Here is a 21,860-nt window from a genome sequence, read left to right as displayed (position 1 = left end):
AGGCGGACACAAAGCCTCCCGGGCGGGGCGGGGGCGGGGCCAGCGACGTCACAGGGCCCCGCCCCCTGACGTCGGGCGCCGGGGACACCAGGAGGTTTGTGGCGCTGCCGGCGCCATTTTGCCTGAGCGTGCGAGCGAGTGGGAGTGGAGCGCCCCGGCCGTTGTCGCCGTCGCCCTTCCTCCTCCCCACACTCCGGACCGCGGGGTGACGAAGCCGTCGGCCCTCGAGCCGAGACTTGTCCCTCCTTTAGTTCTCGGGAACTCCTGGCCACCATGAGTGATGTAGAGGAGAACAACTTCGAGGGCAGAGTGAGTACAAAGCCGCGGGAGCCGTCTTCGGCGGCGGCCCGATGCTCCGGGGCTCCGGGGACGAGCGCGGTCGGTCGGTCGGTCGGGCGAGGTGGCGGGGCCCGCGGGAGCAGCCTGGAGGGCCACCGCGAGCGCGTCCTCCCGTCCCAAGGTGGCTTCGGGGTCCCCCTGGCTGTCGAGACGGCCCGCGAGCCCGCAGCGCTCGATTCTGGCGACTGACCGGTACCTGGCCTGGTCCTATCCTCTCCTGTCGCTCCCTTTCCTCTCAGCTTCCCATCTCTGCTCCGAGGTGCGGGTCCCCGGCGCGGTGGGGCAGGAGGCGGCGGGGCGCTCCCTCCGGCCGGATAGTGGTAGGTGCTTCGTGCGGTGGCATCCCGGGCCCCCACCCCCCCAGACCTCCCTCCCGGCCATCGCAGCGGGGGTCTCGGGGTCGGAAGTGCGCGGGGCTGTTGGTCCGGGCGGGGAAACGCTGTCGCGGGACTGGCTGTGGGGCCCGTGTCTCCTTGGCTCTCTGTTGTTGCAGTGAGCGGCCGCGTCTCCCGTCGGAACCGGCGGCGGCGGCGTTGCTGCGTCCGTAAGGCGAAAAAGCCTTGAGGTTGGCGGTGGGACGAGCCCCAGTGAAGTGGTCAGTCAGCGACCGCCGCGACCCTAAAAGAGTTCTTAAGGCGAGAGCTGGGAAGGGAACGCTACGCAAGAGCCTTTCCCCTTAAATGCCCTCTTCCCTGTCCCTTCGACATGAATGTGGAAATGCAGTCACGCCTGGCCTGCCAAGTGCCCGATGTTGGGTCCTTCGTGGCTCAGCTTCCCATGCTTTCTTTCCTATCTATGACCTTCCATCTGAAAACTCCTTCGCAGGTTCTTATGGTTAAACTGTCGAGGCACCTTAATTTAACCTTACGTAACTGAGCGAATTTCATGGCTCAAGTGTTTTGTTTTGTTTTGGTTTTGTTGTTGTTGTTGTTTTTCGAGACAGGGTTTCTCTGTGTAGCTTTGCGCCTTTCCTGGGACTCACTTGGTAGCCCAGGCTGGCCTCGAACTCACAGAGATCCGCCTGGCTCTGCCTCCCGAGTGCTGGGATTAAAGGCGTGCGCCACCACCGCCCCGCTCATGGCTCAGTTTTTAAGGGGAAATAATATAGCTATTCAGAGTTAACTCAAAGGATTACCTGAGATTTACAGCCCCTCCCCCATTTCTTCTCTCACCCATCCCCCAGGAAAGGGTTCGAGGTTTTCTTTATTTTGAGGTCCTGTGAGTGTAAGCAGCATAAAGAATACGTTATTCTTAGCTTGAATATATTATAACGTTTATTACCGGTTTTTGAGCTTTATTTCCGATGTTACCCTAGTAGTGGAAATTGATGGAAGAGAGTCCTGGTGAAGCTCTGTAAGGGGGGAAAAAGGAAACAAAAATCCCAGGCTGTTGTGTTGGTATTTATTCTGATGGCAAAAGGGCGGATGAGGGGAAGAAAACACTTGAGGGCTTTGTGGGAAGGAAGAATTTGTCCCTTTTAGAAGCTCAAGATACAGACAGACACCTGTAATCTGTCAGTCAAGTCAGAGGGTCAGTTAGGTTTTCGGGGTTTTTGTTTGTTTGTTTCTTTTTTTAGAAAAGAGGGCTTTTTTGTTTTGTTTGTTTGGAGGTGGTGGTGTATGCGCTAGGACTAGATCCAAACTATGTTTATCTTTGATTGAGTCATTTGAATGAATTTGCAGACTGACTATAGTTGAACCTGCTTACTGTTTTAGGATTGTTTTGTTGTCCTAACAAAACTTTTAAGATCATGAAATAAAAATATTTGGAGGTAGTTGTGTTACCTGTGAAAATATTTACTTAGGAAAAGAGTTTTTTTTGGTCAGTTTGTCAGTTCCTTTTTCTTCCTTCCTTCCTTCCTTTTTTCCCCCCTATAAATACTGGGTTTGGTGTGTGGGGTTTGCACCAGTGTGACTCTAATCCTTTCTGATGTGTCATAGTGGAAGGAGTAGGTAATTACCGCCTTACCCACCCAATACTTAATATTCCCGAATCCACTCCTCAGTTAAAATTTATTTAGGCCTTAACAACCCAGTTAACAAAAGAGGTTTTTTTTAGCTCCCCTCTTCTGCCATTTGTAGAGACAGCATTTTGTGTGGTTCTGAGTTTGCTGGGAGTGGGCCCAAGCTTGTGCATGCCAGGCAAGTGCTCCACTCTGTCTTAGAACAAGTGGGTATTTAAATACAGTGGTTTGTTTGTTTTCCGTTGACCATAAGTCAGCAGTTAGGAAATTTCATGTAACAGCAGCTGTGCCCCATTCTCATTATCCCGCCAAAGATGTCTGAGGGTAACAGTCCTAAAAGACTTCCATTAAAAATAAATAAATAAAATTAGGTGGAAACTCTCTAGAGTCTACCAAAAGCTGAAGATAAAATATTTACATATAAATATACCTATAACATTTTAGAATTCAGACCCCAAAGTTCTTTTTGGATGCATTTTTTTTTTTTATTTATTGCTTGTGAATAAATTAGCAAGGGCTAGAGGACTGTCAGCATTTTAAAAATAAAGAACCACCCAAGCCATGCTGGTGCACGCCTTTAATCCCAGTACTCAGGAGGCAGAGGTAGGTGAATCTCTGAATTTGAGCCAGCCTAGTCTACTGAGTGAGTTCCAGGACAGCTGGGGGTACACAGAGAAAAACCAAGAGAAAGAAAGAGAACCAAAACCCAAGACCACATAAGCCCCAGTTTACTACTCGTTCTATATTCATGATCTCTCCTCCCACCCCCTTTAATTTTATTGTATGTATGTGGTGTTTTGCCTGCGTGTATGTCTTGCATACCAAATAGGTGCAGTGCCTGCGGAAGCTGAATGAGGAAGTTACATCCTCTGAGACTAGAGTTAAAGATGATTGCAGGTTACCATGTGGGTGCTGGGAATTGAACCTGGGTCCTCTAGAAGTTCAGCCAGTGCTCTTAACTGCTGCAACATCTTTGCAGCCCATACTTCAGTGTTCTTAAACAAGGACTTGCTTCCCTAGTTTCAGATAATTGACAATTCAAATCTGGATTTAAAACACTGTCATCAAGTATATGAGGGTAAGTGCTGAAATAGTGTCAGATAAGTTTGATTAAATGTGCAGTCAGATAACGGAGGGGTTTTGAATTCTAGAGGTTGGTGGTAGGGAGAACCATAAAAGGAGACATAAGACCAAAAGGACTGGTACAGGAGCAACAGAGTCAACTAATTATTCAAGGAAGAGGGAGAATGATGGTGCCATTGGAACAAAATGGGTCCAGTGCTGGGCACATTGTGGCACACCATTAATTCCCAGCACTTGAAAGGCAGAGGCAGACAGATACCTCTGAATTCCAAATCAGCCAAGGTACACAGTAAGGCCCTGCCTTAAAAAAAGGCAAGCAGTAGGTCCATAAACAATTTACTTGGTGTGTGTATCTATCAATTTAACAAGCAGTGGAAAATGTCTGGGGGGAGGGGTTGCCCAGGTTGAAGCTCATGCCTGCCTTAATTCAAGATCCTTTTGCCTCAGCTTCTGGGTCCTGGAATTTCTAGCCAGGGGCCACCGCACCCAATTTTGCCCAACATTCCTTTGAAGCTGGGAATGAGGAAAAGTGGCTTGGTCTGTCTGGTTGACCTCAGACTCAAAGAATGTTGTGATCTGTCACCTTAATTTATAAAACTTAACCCAAAGTTAGAATTTTGATCTTAATATCCTTGTAGAAATTGAGAAGAATGGACCAAAACTTTTGTTTGGTCTTGCTTTTTCAGTTCTTGTTCTGGCTTCTTGAGAACAGAAATGTGTTTTAAAGAGTTTCAATGTGGAGTCTCCTAGCTGACTTGAAACTGGTAGCTCTCTTCTTGACATCACTTCCTGAGTGGTAGGGTTACAAGCATAGACCCTCATGCATGACTCTTCCATATGTTAAGATATTAATACATACAACTTTGTGTATGTCTTCATGCTTACATACCTGTGAAGGAAGGCCAGAGGCTAAAGTCAAATATCTTGCTCTCTCACCCTTTACCTCACAGAGGACTCAGTTTCAATACCCAGCACTCAACATGGCAGCTCACAGTCACCTGCAACTCAAACCCCAAGGGTTCAGACATTCTTCTGGCCTCTGTGGTTGTGGCATACACATGGTACTCAGAAATACATGCAAGCAAAACACCCACGCCCATAAAGAAATTGGGGGAGGGGTGCTTACCTCAAAAAAGGAAGAGAAGGAAAGAGTCCTCTCCCCTTCTGGAATTGATTTACTGGCTTGTTTTAAAAACAGTTTTCATTTGGGATTTAAGATTTTTATGAGGACTGGAGAGGTGGCACAGTTAGTTGTTCCGGAGCACTTGCTGATCTGGAGGAGGATCAGGTTTGTTCTAGTGTGGGCATGAAGTGTGCTCCACAGCACCTTTAACTTCAGTCTCCAAAGGGTCCAGTGCTCTCTTCCTCTGTAGCACCTGAATGCAAATGGTGCACATAATTCATGCACACAGAATTTTTAATGAAAATTTACGAAATTTAGACTTAGTTAAACTTCAGCAACTTAATTTTAAGCATTTTCTTAGATTAATTTGCTTAAAGGGGGCAGGTAGAGTGGAAGTGAGAAAATGGTTAAATTTTAAGTGTGGTTGTTTCTCCAGAGCACCTGAGTTGGGCTTCCAGCACCCACACCAGGAAGTCACAACTGTAACTCCAACTCCAAGAAATCCAACCCCTTCTTCTGTCCTGCAGGCACCCACATACACTATTACAGACATGTGCACATCAAATCTTTTTTTAAAGCTGGGCGAGATGGTGCGTGCCTTTAATTCTAGCACTCTGGAGGCAGAGGCAGGCCTGGTCCACACAGTGAATCTCAGGATGGCCAGAGCAACATAGAGATAACATAAGTGAAAGATTGAAATCAGTCTTCCTTGAGAAGGAGACAATGGCTAGCCAGCTGTGGTGGCTCAAGCCTATAATCTGTACTAAAGGTGTGAATTGCTGTAAGTCCAGTCCATAGTGAGTTCCAGATAGCCTGACATACCAGAAAACCAAGTAGGCGGGGAGGTAAAGCTGCTGTCTTGTAGTAGGAATAGTACTGACCCTGAATTTGGTTTTGGGTTTATTTTGTTACATGCTATCATGAAACCAGTTGTATGTTCTACTGTTCTTTCTCTAACCCATCTACTTTCATGTAAAAGGCAGACTTCTGAAAAGAAGCAGTGCCTGTAATTCTATGCATAATGCATTGCTATAATTTCATAGATGTAAGGTATTTGCACTTTGTACCACTCCTAAAATGAGAATAAAGAGCTATGAAGTGGTACGTGACTATTTGTGAGAACCTGCCTCAGCTTCCTGCCCCACCCCCCAGAGCCTTGAGATCTCAGAGACTGTCAGAGCAAATATTACGGATGAGTCTTTTTTTTTTTTTAAGTGAACTGTCTTATCACTTAAAACAGGAACAAGTTTAACAAGAGGAAAAATGGGATGAATAATCAGCATAGTAGTTTCCTTGAACCTGGCTAACTAAAAACTGTTGGGTATTGTCAGTAGGTGCTCAGGCATTTGTAAAAGGTCTATATTTCTATGCTTAAGTGAATTGATGCTGTTGTTTCATAAGTCTGAGCAGGTTTAATAGGAAAGAAGTGGAGATGAAAAAATAGTAAGTCACATTGAGGAAGAGATTTGATTGTTAAAAGGTGGAAGGCCAGTAGTCAAAGGAAATGTGAGCTGTACATATACTTGTCTATAGTCTTTGTTGTGGTATTCATGAGAAGTGTAAGTAGTCCTGATAGAAGAAAATTGACTTTTCCCCCTTGAAACCAAGGCCCTGTCATGTGATTCATACCTACTTTATGACACCAGAAGATGAGACTGTGAGTGGAGAATTTGGTGAGTGGTTTTTAGTTTGGTATTAGTTGTTATTTATTGGCTTTATTTATATACCAGCCAATGTAGTCTGTATGAACTTGGGGGGAGAGGGGCCATGTAGCCCAGGTGACCTTGAACTTGAAGCATCGTGAGAGTGTACGTGTGCTACTACACCCAAGTATGGGGCATCAACTCAGCTTTGTGCATGCTAGGGAAGCTCTCAAACAACTGTGCTCCATCCCAGCCCTAAACATGTCCCAGATTCAAATGCAACGTTTTATCAAAACACATAAGCTGGCAGGGTTATGAGCAACCTTTAAAGTTTTTACACTCCCCCCCCAAAAAAAAGATTGTAAGTTTTACAGATAACGTGACAACTGTAGCTTAATTTTAAAATTTGACTGACTGCCAGTTACTAAGTCATTTATGATAAGTTTTCATTTATTCCAAACTTTAGAGAGTACAGGCATAGGTTATGTTTGAGTCATCCACAAGCCTTTGTAGACAAAGAAGACTGCACTGACTTCATCGTGCATCAGACAAATATGATCTTAAAAGAGATGGATGACCTGTATAGTTTGTTTTTCAGGGATTCTAATAGCAATTTGGTTTGATAAGAAACTGGATATGTTTGCTTTGTCCTAATTTCTATTAAAAAAAAAAAAAAAAAACAACAGCCCCATTGTATCCCAAAGAAAGAGAAAGCTAAGTGTCCCTACTGTAGACCAGTTAATAGAGTAAGTCCAGTATGTGGACAGCCCAAGAACATTTTCTTCTTCTTGGGGCATATGATTTAAATTCACTTGTTTATTTATCTCTAAATTCCCACTTCATAAAGTACTAAGGAGATAACAGGAAGTTTTTCTCATGATGTACAGACTTGAATATATGTAAATTTGTCCCTATAACCTGGCAGCATTGCCTGGACCTAGTATTTAAAAGGGTTATTATAGTGTTTAGTTTTCTTAAGTATTTAGGTTTTATATTTTGCATCTACAATACTGAGCTTCCTGTTGCTTGCTTATATTCCGTAACCATTTTTCCATATAGCAAATACCAGAACCTGTGTGAGTGGATTGCGCTATGAATGCCTTCTGCCTGGCTTCTTTCTGGTGTGTAGTATCTAAAGGTAGATGGAAGCCTATAAAGGAATTTTAACAGCCTTAAATATGATGGCTTTAAGAGCTGGTTAGTCTAGTGAGACAAGACAGACAACCACCTTTTACCAGCATTTGTTTTCTTCCTTGCAATTTAAGTTTCCAAATTCTAAATAGTCTTAAGAAGTTCTTTTTTGAAATTTAAAATTAGTCAGATATGCTCACACATGCTTGTAGTCCCAGTTTCACAAGGTTGAAATCAGCCTGGGCAACATAATGAAATCTCATTTCAAAAACAGGGTGGGGGGGTGTAAAGTTCCAGCGATGGTGGCCTTTTAATCCCAGCACTCAGGAGGCAGGGGCAGGAGGATCTCTTGATGGAGGCCAATCTAGTCTACAGAGTGAGTTCCAGAACAGCCGGGACTACACAGAGAAACCCTGTCTTTAAAAAAAGAAAAGAAAAGAAAAGTTTGTTGGAATTGTTTCATTTAAAAAGATGGTCAAAGAGTAAGAAAAAAAGATTATCTGGCATCTGTCCTCCATAAATGACTACTGTAGCCTGGTTTCTAATGCAGAGTTGAGTGAAAGTGGTATTTATTTAGTTAGTGGTTGAGAAATAAGATCCTTTTAAATGATAAACATTAGTGTGACCTGCTTTCTGGATCACCAGTTGTTTAGAACAACAGGCCATGTTCTGAAATGTGTGGTTTGGTCCTGGTTTAAGTTTGTGACACTTAAGATAGCTGTTAGCAGACAGCTAAGAGGTCTGACTAGTCTATAAAGTTGTTTAGAGAAGATTCTGAAGGTATAGAGATCAGATAAAACAGCTCTAGATATTTGTGGCACCCTGGTGTTAAATAATGCTTTTGGCCTGGGTTTGTAAGTCATTATCCAGTGCTTGCCTAGCATGCAACAGCCTGGGGTTCAGTTCAATCCCTAGCACTCCAGGAAGTCGAGAACACCTTTAAAAGATATTCTTCCAAACTGTGGTGTTTTGTTGTGACTCTAGATCTGGAGTTTAAATATATATACACACACATATGTACATACATATATACCTACATTACTGAGTTATTTAAGTCTCCAGAAGTCATTTTTGGGGTCAGCTCAGTGGGTAAGGCACTTGCTGCCACACCTTATAACCCGAGTTCTGAATGGACTCCAAGTTGCTTTCTGGCTACATGCACACAATAAATTTAAAATGTAATCTTTTAAAGAAGTCATTTTTATAACAGTGTTTTTGAGAAGCAGCTTGGGAAACTAGAAATGTATCTGGGCCATTATGTTTTTGTCATACTGGAGGATTTATTAAGAGTAAATTTTAGGCTTATCTAAGGTTTTGTTTTATCATAGTAAAACTAAAGGTTTATAGTATCTCAGCAAAACTTTCTGCCACTTTTGTATAAAAAGGCTGTGGTGCTTACACAAACACTGTTGTGACTACTGTATTTCCACCGCAGCATAATTGAATGTTATGCTAGAGGGTCTGTTTTATAGGAAGGAAAGCTAAAAGAAAAGACATTCTCTTGGTTCAGATTTTGAACCAGCCCCTTAAGACTTCAGTTATAAGCAAGATTTTATGTTGCTCCAGGCAGCTGTCTAGAAATTTTAGAGTGTAAAATATGAAAAACTTAACATTGTTAAGATTGGCAGGGTGGTGGTGATGCACTCAGATGGCAGGGGCAGGCAAATCTCTGTGAATTCGAGGCCAGCCTGGTCTACAAAGCGAGTTCCAGGACAGCAGGAGCTGTTACGCAGAAAACCCTGTCTCAGGGGAAGGGAAAAGAAAAAATATTGGAAAGGTTATCATTGACCAGGGAGATAATGGGTAGAGTTCCTGATAAGTAATCTTTTGATATTAAATAAACTTCAAGGAAAGGAGCCAGGGTTATAGCTCAGGGAAAATGGAGGCAGGAGATTTGGAATATCTTACATCATGAGTGAAAATTGGTATGAATATATACTTTTGTAAGACTGGGCTAATTCTTTGCATTAATAAATGAGTCTTAAGTGGATGGAGAAACCAAATTTTGGGTTCTATTTTGGTTGTGTGGGTCTCGATATCAATCAAGTAACCATGCTTTTTAATCGGTTATAAATTATTTGGTGAGTTTTTATGTAAAACTAACTTCAGAAACTGGTTTGCTATGAAGGAGATGTCTTTCTCATTGATAGTATACACAGATGCCCCTGCAAGGAATACAGATGTGCATAAATGCAAGCGCAGTGGGATCGAGGACAGTCTTGATACACATTTTGTTGTTTGTACTGTATGGTATTTTAAGTGGTACAAGGGTGGGAGATTTCTGTGATTCCAGCACTTGGAAGGCTGAGGCAGGAGGATTTATTTCTGTGAACCATAGTCCATCCTGGGTTATATATAAAGTGCAGATGTGTCTCATAAAACAGCAACAGCATGTATTTCAGGAATTTACAAGCCAAAGGAAGGATTGTTAGAAACTTTGTGCTCTTTCCCTTTAGTTTTTATTCGCTTGTCTTCAGAACACATCTTTCTGGGTAATCAGAATGGTGACAGTGGTAGTCCACGTTGGGAGGTGTAACTTTACTCATCTGTTAGGTCCTGATCTCCCTCCGCCATGTGTGCTGTCATGTGAGTTCATGTGGTATGCATGGCCCTTTCAGCCTGGGATGATGCTCTGCCTCAGCTGTACCTGAATTTCTTAGTGTGGCTTACTCAAAGTTACTTCTAAGATCAGTAAGACTTTAGCCTGTAAAATAGTGGAAAATGAATATTTAGGTGGGGGGCATTGAAGTTTATGTTTGAATTACATTTATATTAAAATTAGGGACTAGAATGGACATGAAAGGGGAGGAGGGTAAAGAGTATGGTTAAACTTAGAGAAATTCAGTAAATTCTGTTAGACTACACATTTGAACATTTTTAAATACTATAAAAATTTGGTTTTTTAATTTATTTTTAAATAAACTAGTTATTTGCACTTTACCTGCTGGCCTTTCCATTTGGTAGATAACATTCTGAACTCCAGCAGAGTTTTATAATCCCCACGTGCTTAAATATACTAAATGTTCTTTTTCCATTAAGGTTAATGTTCGTGAAGAAATTGAAGAGTTTTTTCCAAGAATGTGGAAGATAAATCAAGATAAAAGAAGGCTAATGAAAAGTATTAAAGATCAGAAAATTAAAATTGAATGGGGGAAAAAATTGAACAGAAGATTGGTCAGATAGAAGCACTTGAATATTTTTTTAAGGCTATTTTGAATTGTTTGAATTGGGGAAGAATACACGAAGTATGAAAAATGAAAAACTCAATGAAGAATGAAGAGAAGTAGAAAGCAAGAGTGAAGTAGAATTAAAAGAATCTGGAAGAATGAATGGGTCCTAGGTTAAGTAAATGTATGGTTTATGTTCCAGTGTCTGTATGATCAAGTTGTAGATGAATTTGCATGATTACTTAGTTAATAGAAAATTGGTGATCTGGTTCAAGTAGGGAATTATTGAGGACAGTTAGCAGTATTAACAATGGGATATTAATGAGCTGAAATTTTTTTTCTGGAGGGTGTTGCCTAACCATTTGTTTTTCAGGAGCAATCATTATAAATAATTACGGTACTTTAAATGTTAGGTGGTAGGCATCTGCGTGACCAGTGCCATTTGTAATACTGTCTTCTTTGTTAGGAGTCTCGCTCTCAGTCAAAATCTCCAACGGGAACTCCTGCTCGCGTAAAATCAGAGAGCAGGTCAGGATCTCGTAGTCCATCAAGAGTTTCCAAACATTCTGAATCCCATTCTCGATCGAGATCAAAATCCAGGTAAGTTTAAAATGTGTAGGCTGCTTTCTTCACAGCAAGGGGGTCTTGTCAGATCTTTTTTGTTTTTGTTTTTGTTTCCCTTTTACTTTATTTTACAATACCATTCAGCTCTACGTATCAGGCACGGGTTCCCCTGTTCTCCCCCCTCCCGCCCCCTCCCCTTACCCCCAGTCCACCCCCCATTCCCACCTCCTCCAGGGCAAAGCCTCCCCAGAGGACTGCAATCAACCTGGTAGACTCAGTCCAGGCAGGTCCAGTCCCCTCCTCCCAGACTGAGCCAAGCGTCCCTGCATAAGCTCCAGGTTTCAAACAGCCAACTCATGCAATGAGCACAGGACTCAGTCCCACTGCCTAGTTTGCCTCCCAAACAGATCAAACCAATCAACTGTCACACCTATTCAGAGGACCTGATCCAGTTGGGGGCCCCTCAGCCTTTCGTTCATAGTTCATGTGTTTCCATTCGTTTGGCTATTTTTTTTTTTAATAATTGAGTAAAACTGAAATTTATTATAAGCTACAGTTGTCCTAGGGACCTCCATGAGATAGATATATCCTCCATGGTTCTATGGGTTGTGGTCTGATTGTTCTTTATTTTATATCTAGAATCCACTTATGAGTAAGTATATATCATGACTGTCTTTCTGGGTTTGGGTTACCTCACTCAGGATGATTTTTTCTAGTTCCATCCATTTGCCTGCAAATTTCATGCTTTCATTGTTTTTCTCTGCTGAGTAGTACTCCATTGTGTATATGTACCACATTTTTTTCATCCATTCTTCCATTGACGGGCATCTAGGTTGTTTCCAGGTTCTGGCTATTACAAATAGTGCTGCTATTAACATAGCTTGTATCGTTATGGTATGAATCATCATTCCTTGGGTATATGCCCAAGAGTGGGATGGCTGGGTCTTTTCTGAGACAGATCTCCTTTTAGCTGCATTTCATATAGAAGGTTCACTGATGGCTCAGACTGCAAAATTTAGAGTCATTCCTTGGCTTATCTGTTAGCTACTGCTCATTGGGTAAAGGCCCATGCCACCACACCTGGTTCTCTAAGTTTAATCCATGGAAGCCAAATGGTGGAACTGACTATTGCAATGTCCTCTGACCTCCACCCATGTATCCCCACAACGACATCAGACACACAGTTTTTAAAAATGCTAGATACACACATCTTTAATCCACCTTACTGTCTGAAGCAGAATCTCTCAGTCAGTCCAGAGCTTGCCAGTGTGACTGTTCTAGCCAAACATCATGTTCTGAGGATCCCGAGGTACTACCTTCCAAAACTGGAGTTACTGGCCAGTTACCACACCTGGCCAGCATTCACAGGGCTTCTGTATGCCTAGTTCTCTGCCTTACGTCCTGATCACCCATAAGCTATCTGCCCAAGCCAAAAAATAAATAAATAAACTTTTTTTAAAAATTTATTTTTGGTAGTGGTGTTATTAAAATTATTATTAAGGAGAATAAGGAATATCTTCATGCCGGGTGGTGGTGTTGCACACCTTTAATCCCAGCACTCAAGAGGCAGAGGCAGGCAGATCTCTGAGTTGGAGGATGGCCAAGGCTGTTATATAGAGAAACCCTCTCTTAAAAAACCAAAAGCGGGCCGGGCGGTGGTGGCGCACGCCTTTAATCCCAGCACTTGGGAGGCAGAGCCAGGTGGATCTCTGTGAGTTCGAGGCCAGCCTGGGCTACCAAGTGAGTTCCAGGAGAGGCGCAAAGCTACGCAGAGAAACCCTGTCTCGAAAAACCAAAAAAAAAAAAAAAAAAAAAAAAAAAAAAAAAAAAAAAAAACCAAAAGCGGGAGGGGAGGATATCTTCATTAGTATTCTTCCCACTCAAATGATTTTTCTCTGGGAGTACACCATTAGATTTATTTCATCCTTCTCTCGGGAGTCTTTTTATTTAAGCACTTAGTACCAGGTTGCCTCAATACTCTTCGCTCGTCCTTAATTCCTTTATAGGTATAGCAGATTTTATTCTTTTGCTATTCTCCAAGTGGATCTTCCATCACTTTCTCTTTTTCTTTTCAATTTAGACGAGGGCTCACTATCTAGCCCTGACTGGCCTGGAACTCGGTGGTTTTGTCCCTCTTGAGTGCTGGTGATAGTAATGCTCTGCTGCTGCTGCTTTTCCTTTCTTATTTTCTTTGAAACAAGGTCTAACTAGCTCTGGCCAGCCTCGTACTCATGGAGCTATTCCTGCCTCTGTCTCCTGAGCACCATGTCCTGTTCTGTTTGTCTGTATGCCTTTCTTTCCTTCCGTATCCTTTTTAACCTTTTGGACAGAAGGTGAAATGAGAGTGAAGGGGTAGACTAAATAGAAATAGCCAGGCGGTGGTGGCTTCCAGAAGGCAGAGGCAGGTGGAGCTCCGTGAATTGGAGGCCAGCCTGTGCTAGATAGAGAGGGAGTTCCAGGAAAGGCTCCAAAGCTACACAGAGAATCCGTCTCAAAAAACAGAAAGAGAGAGAGAAAGAGCAGTGTGTATTCTCAACAACCAAGTTATCTCTCTAGCCCCCACCCCTCCAAAAAGAAATCTTTTTAAAAAATACATTTTTCTTGCTCAACATCCTTAATCAGAGAAATGCAAATCAAAACGACTCTGAGATACCACCTTACACCTGTCAGAATGGCTATGATCAAAAACACCAATGGCAGTCAATGTTGGAGAGGATGTGGAGCAAAGGGAACACTCCTCCACTGTTGGTGGGAGTGCAAGTTTGTACAACCACCGTGGAAATCAGTATGGCGGTTTCTCAGAAAATTAGGAATCGAACTACCTCAAGACCCAGCCATCCCACTCTTGGGCATCTACCCAAGGAATGCTCATTCATACCATAAAGATACATGCTCAGCTATGTTCATAGCAGCACTATTTGTAATAGCCAGAACCTGGAAACAACCTAGATGCCCATCAACTGAAGAATGGATTAAGAAAAAATACATTTTTCTCAGGTCAGATGAGGGATTGAGACATAACTCAACCAAAAAAAAAATTTTTTTTTTTTAAATTAGGTAAGGTTTTTTTTTGTTTGTTTGTTTTTTAGTTAGTGTACCACATGCATGCAATGCCCTCAGGGACCTGAAGAGTGAGTCATCCCCTGGAACTGGAGTTACAGATGGTTATGAGCCACCATAAACCAAGCCTGTGTTTTCTTGGAGAACAGTAAATGCTCTTAACTGTTTCCCCATCCCTGAGGTGCTGTATTTAACCTGTTTATTTCTTTTAAAGGTCAAGGTCAAGGAGGCACTCTCATAGACGCTACACTCGGTCCCGGTCCCATTCTCATAGAAGACGATCTCGAAGTAGATCCTATACGCCAGAGTATCGTCGACGAAGAAGCCGGAGTCACTCTCCAATGTCTAATCGCAGAAGACATACAGGCAGCAGGGTATGTGTATAAGAGTTCATGGAAACTCAGTTTTCTCTTCCTCCGTTGTGGAGTCATGGCATAATAATGCCTTGCTATTATGAAAGAAGTGGTACTGCAGAAGGAACAGATTTTAGCTGCATGTGGTGGTACTTGCCTTTAATTCCAGTAATCAAGAGGCAAAAGTAGGCGGATCTCAGAGGTCCAGGCCAGCCAAGGTGAAGCTCTACCTCAAAACACAAAAAAGTGAATCATTTTATGTTGTGCATTTGCTAATTTAACGAGCCTACATAATTTCATGAACCTACTACAAATGAAGTCCATTTTCTGACTTTGTGTATGTGACAGGTTTTTGCCATGTAAATAAGGTTGACTTCAAAACTCAGCAATCCTGCCTCATCCTCTTTAGTATTGTGATTACTAAGGCAGAAAGTTTGTGTGAGTGTCTTTCCCAGGAGGCCAGAAAAGACATTGATTGCTCTGGAGCTAGAGTAATGAACGGTCACTTGTGAACCTCCTAACATGGGTGCTAGAAAGTGCACCTCTGCTGCGAGTCTTCTTTAGTTTATATGTGCTATGTGTCTGGACAGGTGTACATGTAGAGACCAGAGGGCCTATCCATTATCCTCTTTAGTTATTGAGGTAGAGCTCACTGAACCTGGAGCTCCCATGTTGGTCATGCTGGCTGAACAGTAAGTAGTAGTCCTGTCTGTTTAGTGCTGGGATTTGGGGTGTGCACATTTGCACCCAGCTTTCTCCATGCCTTTTAAAAATTCTTTTGGGGGGGTATGTTCACCAATTAAAATAAATTCATAAACTGAGATGTGATACACTCAAGTTTTGCTGTATGTTTCTTTACTACTCAAAAGTTTTATTGTTACAGGGAAGAAATAAGAAAATACCAAAAATCTCTATGTAATAACTTTGTTTTGTTTTTGTTTTTCGAGACAGGGTTTCTCTGTGTAGTTTTGGTGCCTTATCCTGGATCTCGCTCTGTAGCCCAGGCTGGCCTCAAACTCACAGAGATCCGCCTGGCTCTGCCTCCTTGAGTACTGGGATTAAAGGTGTGCACCACCAACACCCGGCACTAATTTATATTCTTATTGAATGTGCTTGTTATTTGGATGTGAACCGCTGAAGTGTTTTGTTTTGGTTTAAGAGTTGGCAGAGGCGCCAGCAAGATGGCTCAGTAAGTGCACCAGGGCACGTGGCTGTCGAGCCTGATAACCTGAGTTATCGGAATCGAGAAAGAGCTATCAATCTGTCAACCCTGTCCGTGTCCGGGCACCTAGAACCCACATTGTAGAAAGAGTTGTCCTGACTGACCTCCATATTTGCTTCCTAGCACAAGTGTGTGCACACACTAAATAAATGTTGGGTTTTGGTTTTGGTGGTTGTTTTAAATAGTGACAGAGCCCAGGTTTCAAATGGGTTGGCTTACTCTAAAGTCCTCTGTTGTGCTTCCCCTGTGTGATGCCAGTGATGCTGACAGCCATGGTAGACTGTGTCAGTAGTTAAGTCTGGATCCTGCTACAGAATGAAAACGGTGGCTGGACATAAGACTCAGTGGCTAAGAACTCCTACTGCTTTGCCAGAGGACCAGAGTTGGGATCTATTACCCCATCTGTCCTCTGTGGACATGAGGGTAGGAATGACTTTCAAAAATTTTTAATGTGTTTGTGAGTGCCTGCCTTTATGTATACAGTGCACCACGTTTGCCTGGGGAGGTCAGAAGGTGTTGGATGCCCTGGAAGTAGAGTTAGAGGTGGATCTTGTGGGTGCTAGGAACGGAAATGGGGTCCTCTCCAAGAGCAGCAAGTACCTTTAACCATTACGTCAGCCCCTAAAATAAATCTTTAAAAGAATGAAAATAGAGGGCTAGGACGGTAGCTGAATGGGAAGAATGCTTAGCCGTTGTGCGTGAGGCCCTGGGTTCAGTCTCCAGCACCACATGAAATTGGGTGTGTGGTGCATGGGCAATCCCAGCACTGAGGTTACTGGAAAAATGGAAATGAGGAGGCACATTAAGTAGTGCGTGCAGAAGGTGAATTCTTTAGGTACGTTCTGAAAAATACTGAGCTAGACTAGAGAGGGGAATGGTTTGTACAGGCTATAGTTATAAGTGTATTTCAAAGAAGATCTTCATGTGTTTTGATCTTATATTGGAGTCTTAATTAAAATTTAAATCTACCTTTATTCAACAGGCAAATCCAGATCCCAACACTTGCCTGGGTGTCTTTGGCCTTAGTTTGTACACAACAGAGAGAGATCTTCGTGAAGTATTCTCTCGATATGGACCATTGAGTGGTGTCAATGTAGTTTATGATCAGCGAACTGGAAGGTCACGTGGATTTGCTTTTGTGTATTTTGAGAGGATAGGTGACTCTAAGGAGGTAAGTCTTGCTTTACAATTTTCATTTGGAAGAATTTTTGTTTGCATGATAATGATGCAGCATTACTATTAAAAGTCTGTTGATAGCATTTCTGTAAACATGCCTCCTGACTCTCTCTGACCTGATTGGAACTCAACTCATAGTGTTGCAGTTAAAAAGCTAGTTTTGCTTTTCAGCTCATGCTTCCTGGTATAATTACATGCTAATTGAATTCTGACCTTATAAAGTGAATGATAAGAGTTAGAAAGTTAACCTGTTTTCATGCTAGGCCTTGTTTTCCACACCTGCCAGGGCAGGAGCATCTTCAGTTAAGCTAGATAGAATCTGAGATTCTGTCTCCACACACTTTTTTCATGTAAACTTGTTAGTCTTAGCTTTTTATTCTTTCAGCTATTTCCTTTATAGCATAAAATGGCAGCTTAAATACTTGCAAAGTTTTCCATTTACTGAAATAGTTAAACTATCATACATTTGTTGGAGCTGAGTAGTTGGCGGCACACGCCTTTAATCCCAGCACTCAGGAGGCAGAGGCAGGTGGATGTCCGTGAGTTTGAGGACTGCCAGGGCTACATAGAGAGACCCTGTCTCAAAAACCAAGAGTGGGGTGATGAGCTCAGGTGCAGACAGGTTATGTTCCTTCTTTACACTTGGAGATCACTAGGGGGCAGTGCTGGCTTAGAGCTGTGTCATTCTCAACAAGAGAATGCAAGCTGGTGTAATTGTTCTTTTGCATCCCTTTAAGTCATCACTTCTTGGCTACTTAGTGAGTTTTACCAACAAATACTGAACTACAAACTGAAAAGCAAGAATAGAGGTAGGTTAGCGTGGGCATGGTGTTGTATACCTGTAACCTAGCACTTGAGACAGAGGGGATGATGGCTGTGAGTCCCGGTCCATTCAGGGTGACGTTGATAACTAGTCTGAAGGTATGTGGGAGGGGTGATAAGTAAAAGAAAAAAATTAAGCTTAGCAAGCTCTTCTGAATATCTAAAGATCTTTGTAAGTAAAACAGATCTTAGTGGCATTGTCTGGGCAACTTAAATATGTTCTGGATAGTACTTAGCTCTGGAAATGCTAACAGTCCTCTATACAAGCTCCATTTTCAAAAGTGGGTTTATTTGGATTATGAATAGTTCATTTTAACTAAAAATGGCTTCAAGATGAGCGAATTGTGAGTGATTTTCTTTTTCTTTTTTAGGCTATGGAAAGGGCAAATGGAATGGAGCTGGATGGTAGAAGAATTCGTGTGGATTATTCTATCACCAAGAGAGCACACACGCCTACACCAGGCATTTACATGGGCAGACCGACTCAGTAAGATTACATATTTTATGGGATACAGTGCTTAACAGCATGTTCAGAGCATGAGTATAGGGCCCAGACTATAAAGCAAATCCAACTTCCAACTAAGTTTAAACTGCATTTCGGAAATGTAGAAATACACCCCCCTTCCTTCCATATACTTTTATTTTTATCAGTATATAATCATTTAAGGGAACTGGAAAGATGGCTCATCAGTTAAGAATACATGCTACTCCTGCAGAGAACATGAGTTTGAATATACCTAATTTAATTAAGCTATTTCATGCATTTATTTTTGCTTTTTATTTAATTGTCTTTCTTTCCGTTCTTAGGCATAGTTTAGTGCATTTTGTTCCTATTCCCCATGCTTTTCGGGGGGAGGTGGTGGTGGTGCAGAGGCTCTGTATAGATCCTTGGCTGTCCTGGAACTCACTTTGTAGACCAGGCTGGCCTCACAGAGATCCTCTTACCTCTGCCTTCCGAGTACTGGGGTTAAAGGCATGTGCCACTGCACTGGGCTTAAAAGTTTGTTTTTGTTCTTATGTTTTTGGGGAGGGGTGTATGCACATTAGTACAATGCCCTTAGAGACCAAAAGATGGTGTTAGCTTCCCTGGCTTGGCTAGAGTGGCAGGCAATTGTGAGCCACCCTAAGTGGATGCTGGGAACCGAACTGAATCTTGGAAAAGTAGCAAGTATGCTCTTAACTGCTGGGCAATATCTCCAGAGAGTTGTGTTAGAGCATAAGGAGCCAAAGCAGAACACCATGGAAGTGAGCAAGGTGAGGTGGGAAGACATTGGCCAGGCAAGGGAGGTTCTCTCACTTTCTAGTTTGGATTCAATGGTCCTGGATGATAATCTTTTCTTTTTTTCTTCATTTTCTGTAGTAGTGGTGGTGGAGGTGGAGGAGGAGGCGGCGGCGGCGGAGGTGGCGGTGGTGGTAGACGACGGGATTCTTACTATGATAGAGGATATGATCGAGGCTATGACAGATATGAAGATTATGATTACCGGTACAGGTAATGTTTTAATCTGAGATGTCTAGTCTGTGCTGGATTGGAGGCTTTATTTAGCACTTTAATGTTGGCATGTATCAATAAAAACTAGATGTTTGAGCTGGGTATGGTGGCTGGATGGATAGTCCTAGTTGCTTGGGAGACAAAGATAAGAGGATCACTTGAGTCTAACCTATCAACATGGTGATTTTACATATTTCAGGTTGGGGTGGATAAGAGTTGAAGAAAATTTTAGGGCTCAGTGTCAGTCACTTGGTGGTACTGCTTCAGTGCTAGGTCCTGGGCTCAGTCCTTAGTACTGCTTAAAAATATATTATGTGAGTTGTTTTGTTTTTTGAAGACAGGGTCTCCCTATGGAGCCCTGGCTGGCTTGGAACTGGGTGTGTAAACCAGCCTGGCCTCCCTTCACTGAGGCCTGTCTTCCCAGTATTGGGATTAAAGGCCTGCACTACCACAATGGCTAGTTTTTGTCTGATTCGGTAAAGTGATTATGTGGTGTGCTCATTCATCTCTCATTTCTTACAGAAGAAGGTCACCTTCTCCTTATTACAGTCGATATAGGTCACGGTCAAGATCTCGTTCCTATAGCCCAAGTACGTAAAATTTGCTTTTGTGGTGTTGAAACTATAAACAGTGGTTTATTTTGAGATATACTTGGATATGTGGGTGGGTGTTAATAGTTGAAAAAATGGCTGGAGAGATGGCTCAGTGGTTTAAGAGCACTAGCTGCTCTTCCAGAAGTCTTGGGTTTAATTCTCAGCACCCACATGGCAGCTCTCAACTGCCTATAATCCAGCCCCAAGTGATTTGACACCCTCACACAGACATACATGCAGGCAAAATACCAAAGCACATAAAATAAAAATAAGTTAAAAAAATAGTTGGAAAAATATTAAGCACATCAAACTATAATTATAATTGTTTCTGTTCTCTTTCAGGACGCTATTAATAATGGAGTGGTTATGGCCAAGGACTCCCCACCCCCCTTTTTTTCCCCCCTTTCCCCCTTTGATTCTGGATTTCCAAGCTTACAATGCTTCCTAGTCCTAAAAACAAAACAAAAACCTGGTTTATTTCATCTATCGTGTGGCCAGTTGTGTTGCTGTTTTCCACCCTTCGTTATACTCTTAAAGGTGTAATTGTCATCTAAGTCCTTGAACAGCTGAGTAAAAAGGAGCCCAGTGTTAGACTTTGTGCTTCTTCTCTGCCTTTCCTATGAGGAAAAATGATCTTTTGAAAGCTTTTGTGACGAATATTGTAGTAGATGTCCTTTTATTAGAAATCTGCAGTTATAACAAACTGCTTTTTAACCTCCTTTGGGGAAAGATAAATAACACTTGAAGTAGATCAGTCATGTCAAGTTTGTCTGGAGTGGCATGGAACAGGATTAGTTGAGTGTAGAAAGTTTGAAGCTGTAGGAGAAAAATATGAAGAATGTAACTTTGAACCTAAAAAATTAAGTCACCTTTTAGGAATTAAAAGCTTGTAGATTCCTATAAAACTTGTTATATTTGAAGTTACATGTTAAACCTTATAAACTTAAAGTGTGATTTTTATGTTAAATTTACAGAAACTTAAGTATTCCCTTAATCACTGAAGGAAAACCTTTATTTATTACCTAGAACAATTGTATAACTTGCTGTTAGAAATTTTGGTATTGGTTGGTTATTGGTTACGTGGGTTATTGTATTGGATAGGATCCTAAAATTCATGTGGGGAAGAGTAATTTCAAATAAAAGTTAATTTGAAAATGTGATTGTCTCTTTATTTGGTAACAATGGAAAATGCAACTGTATTGGAAGCTATTTATTTTTATTTTATAAGTGTTTGCCCGCATGTTTATCTGCAGTATGTACATGCAGTACCTTGTGCTCTGGAACTGTTCAGAGTTGTGAGCCACCCTGTGGATGCTGGGAGTGGAACCAGGTCCTCTGGAAGAGCACCCAGTGCTGTCCATCTTGCCAGCCCTGTGAAAACCAATTTTTTATTTTCCTCACATTTCTGCAGTATATAATAATTATACAAAAAAAAAAAATTCATCCTGAGTCAACTTAGTACTTCCTCACTTTTTCTTAATACTTTTTTCTTGGACTTGTATTTTGAGTTTTAAAACCCCTAGTTTGAGACCTGTGTTTTTCTGTTCTTTTTTTTGTATGTGAGCCAAGAGTATGTGGAAGCAACATGCTGAAAGAATATAATAGCTGGCTTATGTCTCCTGGAAGCCTACATGGGGAGGGGAGGGGACTTAACATTTTCTCAAAAGGTGCTGGGCAGTGGTGGCACACACCTTTAATCCCAACACTCCAGAGACAGGTAGATGTTTGTGAGTTCAATGCCATCCTGGTCTAGAGTGTTTCCAGGACACGCAGGACTCATAGAGAAACCCTGCTTGAAAAGAATAAATTATCTTTAATTTTTTTTATGTGCATTGATATTTTGCCTGCATATATGTCTGTATGAGGGTGTTGGGTCCCCTGGAACTAGAGTTACAGACAGTTGTGAGCTGCCATATAGGTCCTGGGAATTGAACCTGGGTCCTCTGGAAGAGCAGCCAAGTGCTCTTTTAACTGTTGAGCCTCTCTCCAGGCCCCATAATCCACCAAGATTAACCAGGGCCATCTGTGTGATCATAGGTTTGGGGCTCTCCATTGGAGCCTGGGGGGCTCTGCAGTGGGTACACAACCTAAGACAGTAATTCTCTCCATTCCAGGGTCTGTCAGTTAAC

The 21,860-nt window shown here is 42.2% G+C and overlaps 1 protein-coding gene across 2 annotated transcripts; it reads left to right on the top strand.

Annotated features, from left to right (window-relative positions):
* Window positions 1-99: 99 nt before the first annotated feature.
* Window positions 100-20,888, top strand: Tra2a (transformer 2 alpha homolog). 2 transcript variants are annotated; one of them, XM_028864168.2, is made up of 9 exons: window positions 100-309; window positions 579-659; window positions 10,916-11,049; window positions 14,288-14,447; window positions 16,631-16,819; window positions 18,018-18,133; window positions 19,007-19,138; window positions 19,661-19,728; window positions 20,074-20,888. In XM_028864168.2, the coding sequence occupies exons 1-9, from the start codon at window positions 274-276 to the stop codon at window positions 20,082-20,084; spliced, it is 927 nt and encodes a 308-aa protein (XP_028720001.1). In that variant the 5' UTR covers window positions 100-273; the 3' UTR covers window positions 20,085-20,888. The 2 variants fall into 2 exon arrangements, 1 of the variants encoding a protein (XP_028720001.1); XR_005091090.1 differs by lacking the exons at window positions 100-309; window positions 579-659; window positions 10,916-11,049; ... (1 more) ...; window positions 16,631-16,819; window positions 18,018-18,133.
* Window positions 20,889-21,860: the final 972 nt, after the last annotated feature.

Source organism: Peromyscus leucopus, chromosome 3, assembly GCF_004664715.2.
Source record: "Peromyscus leucopus breed LL Stock chromosome 3, UCI_PerLeu_2.1, whole genome shotgun sequence".
NCBI lineage: Eukaryota > Metazoa > Chordata > Mammalia > Rodentia > Cricetidae > Peromyscus > Peromyscus leucopus.
Note: the sequence above shows the minus strand (reverse complement) of the source record. Positions and strands in the feature narration are given on the sequence as shown.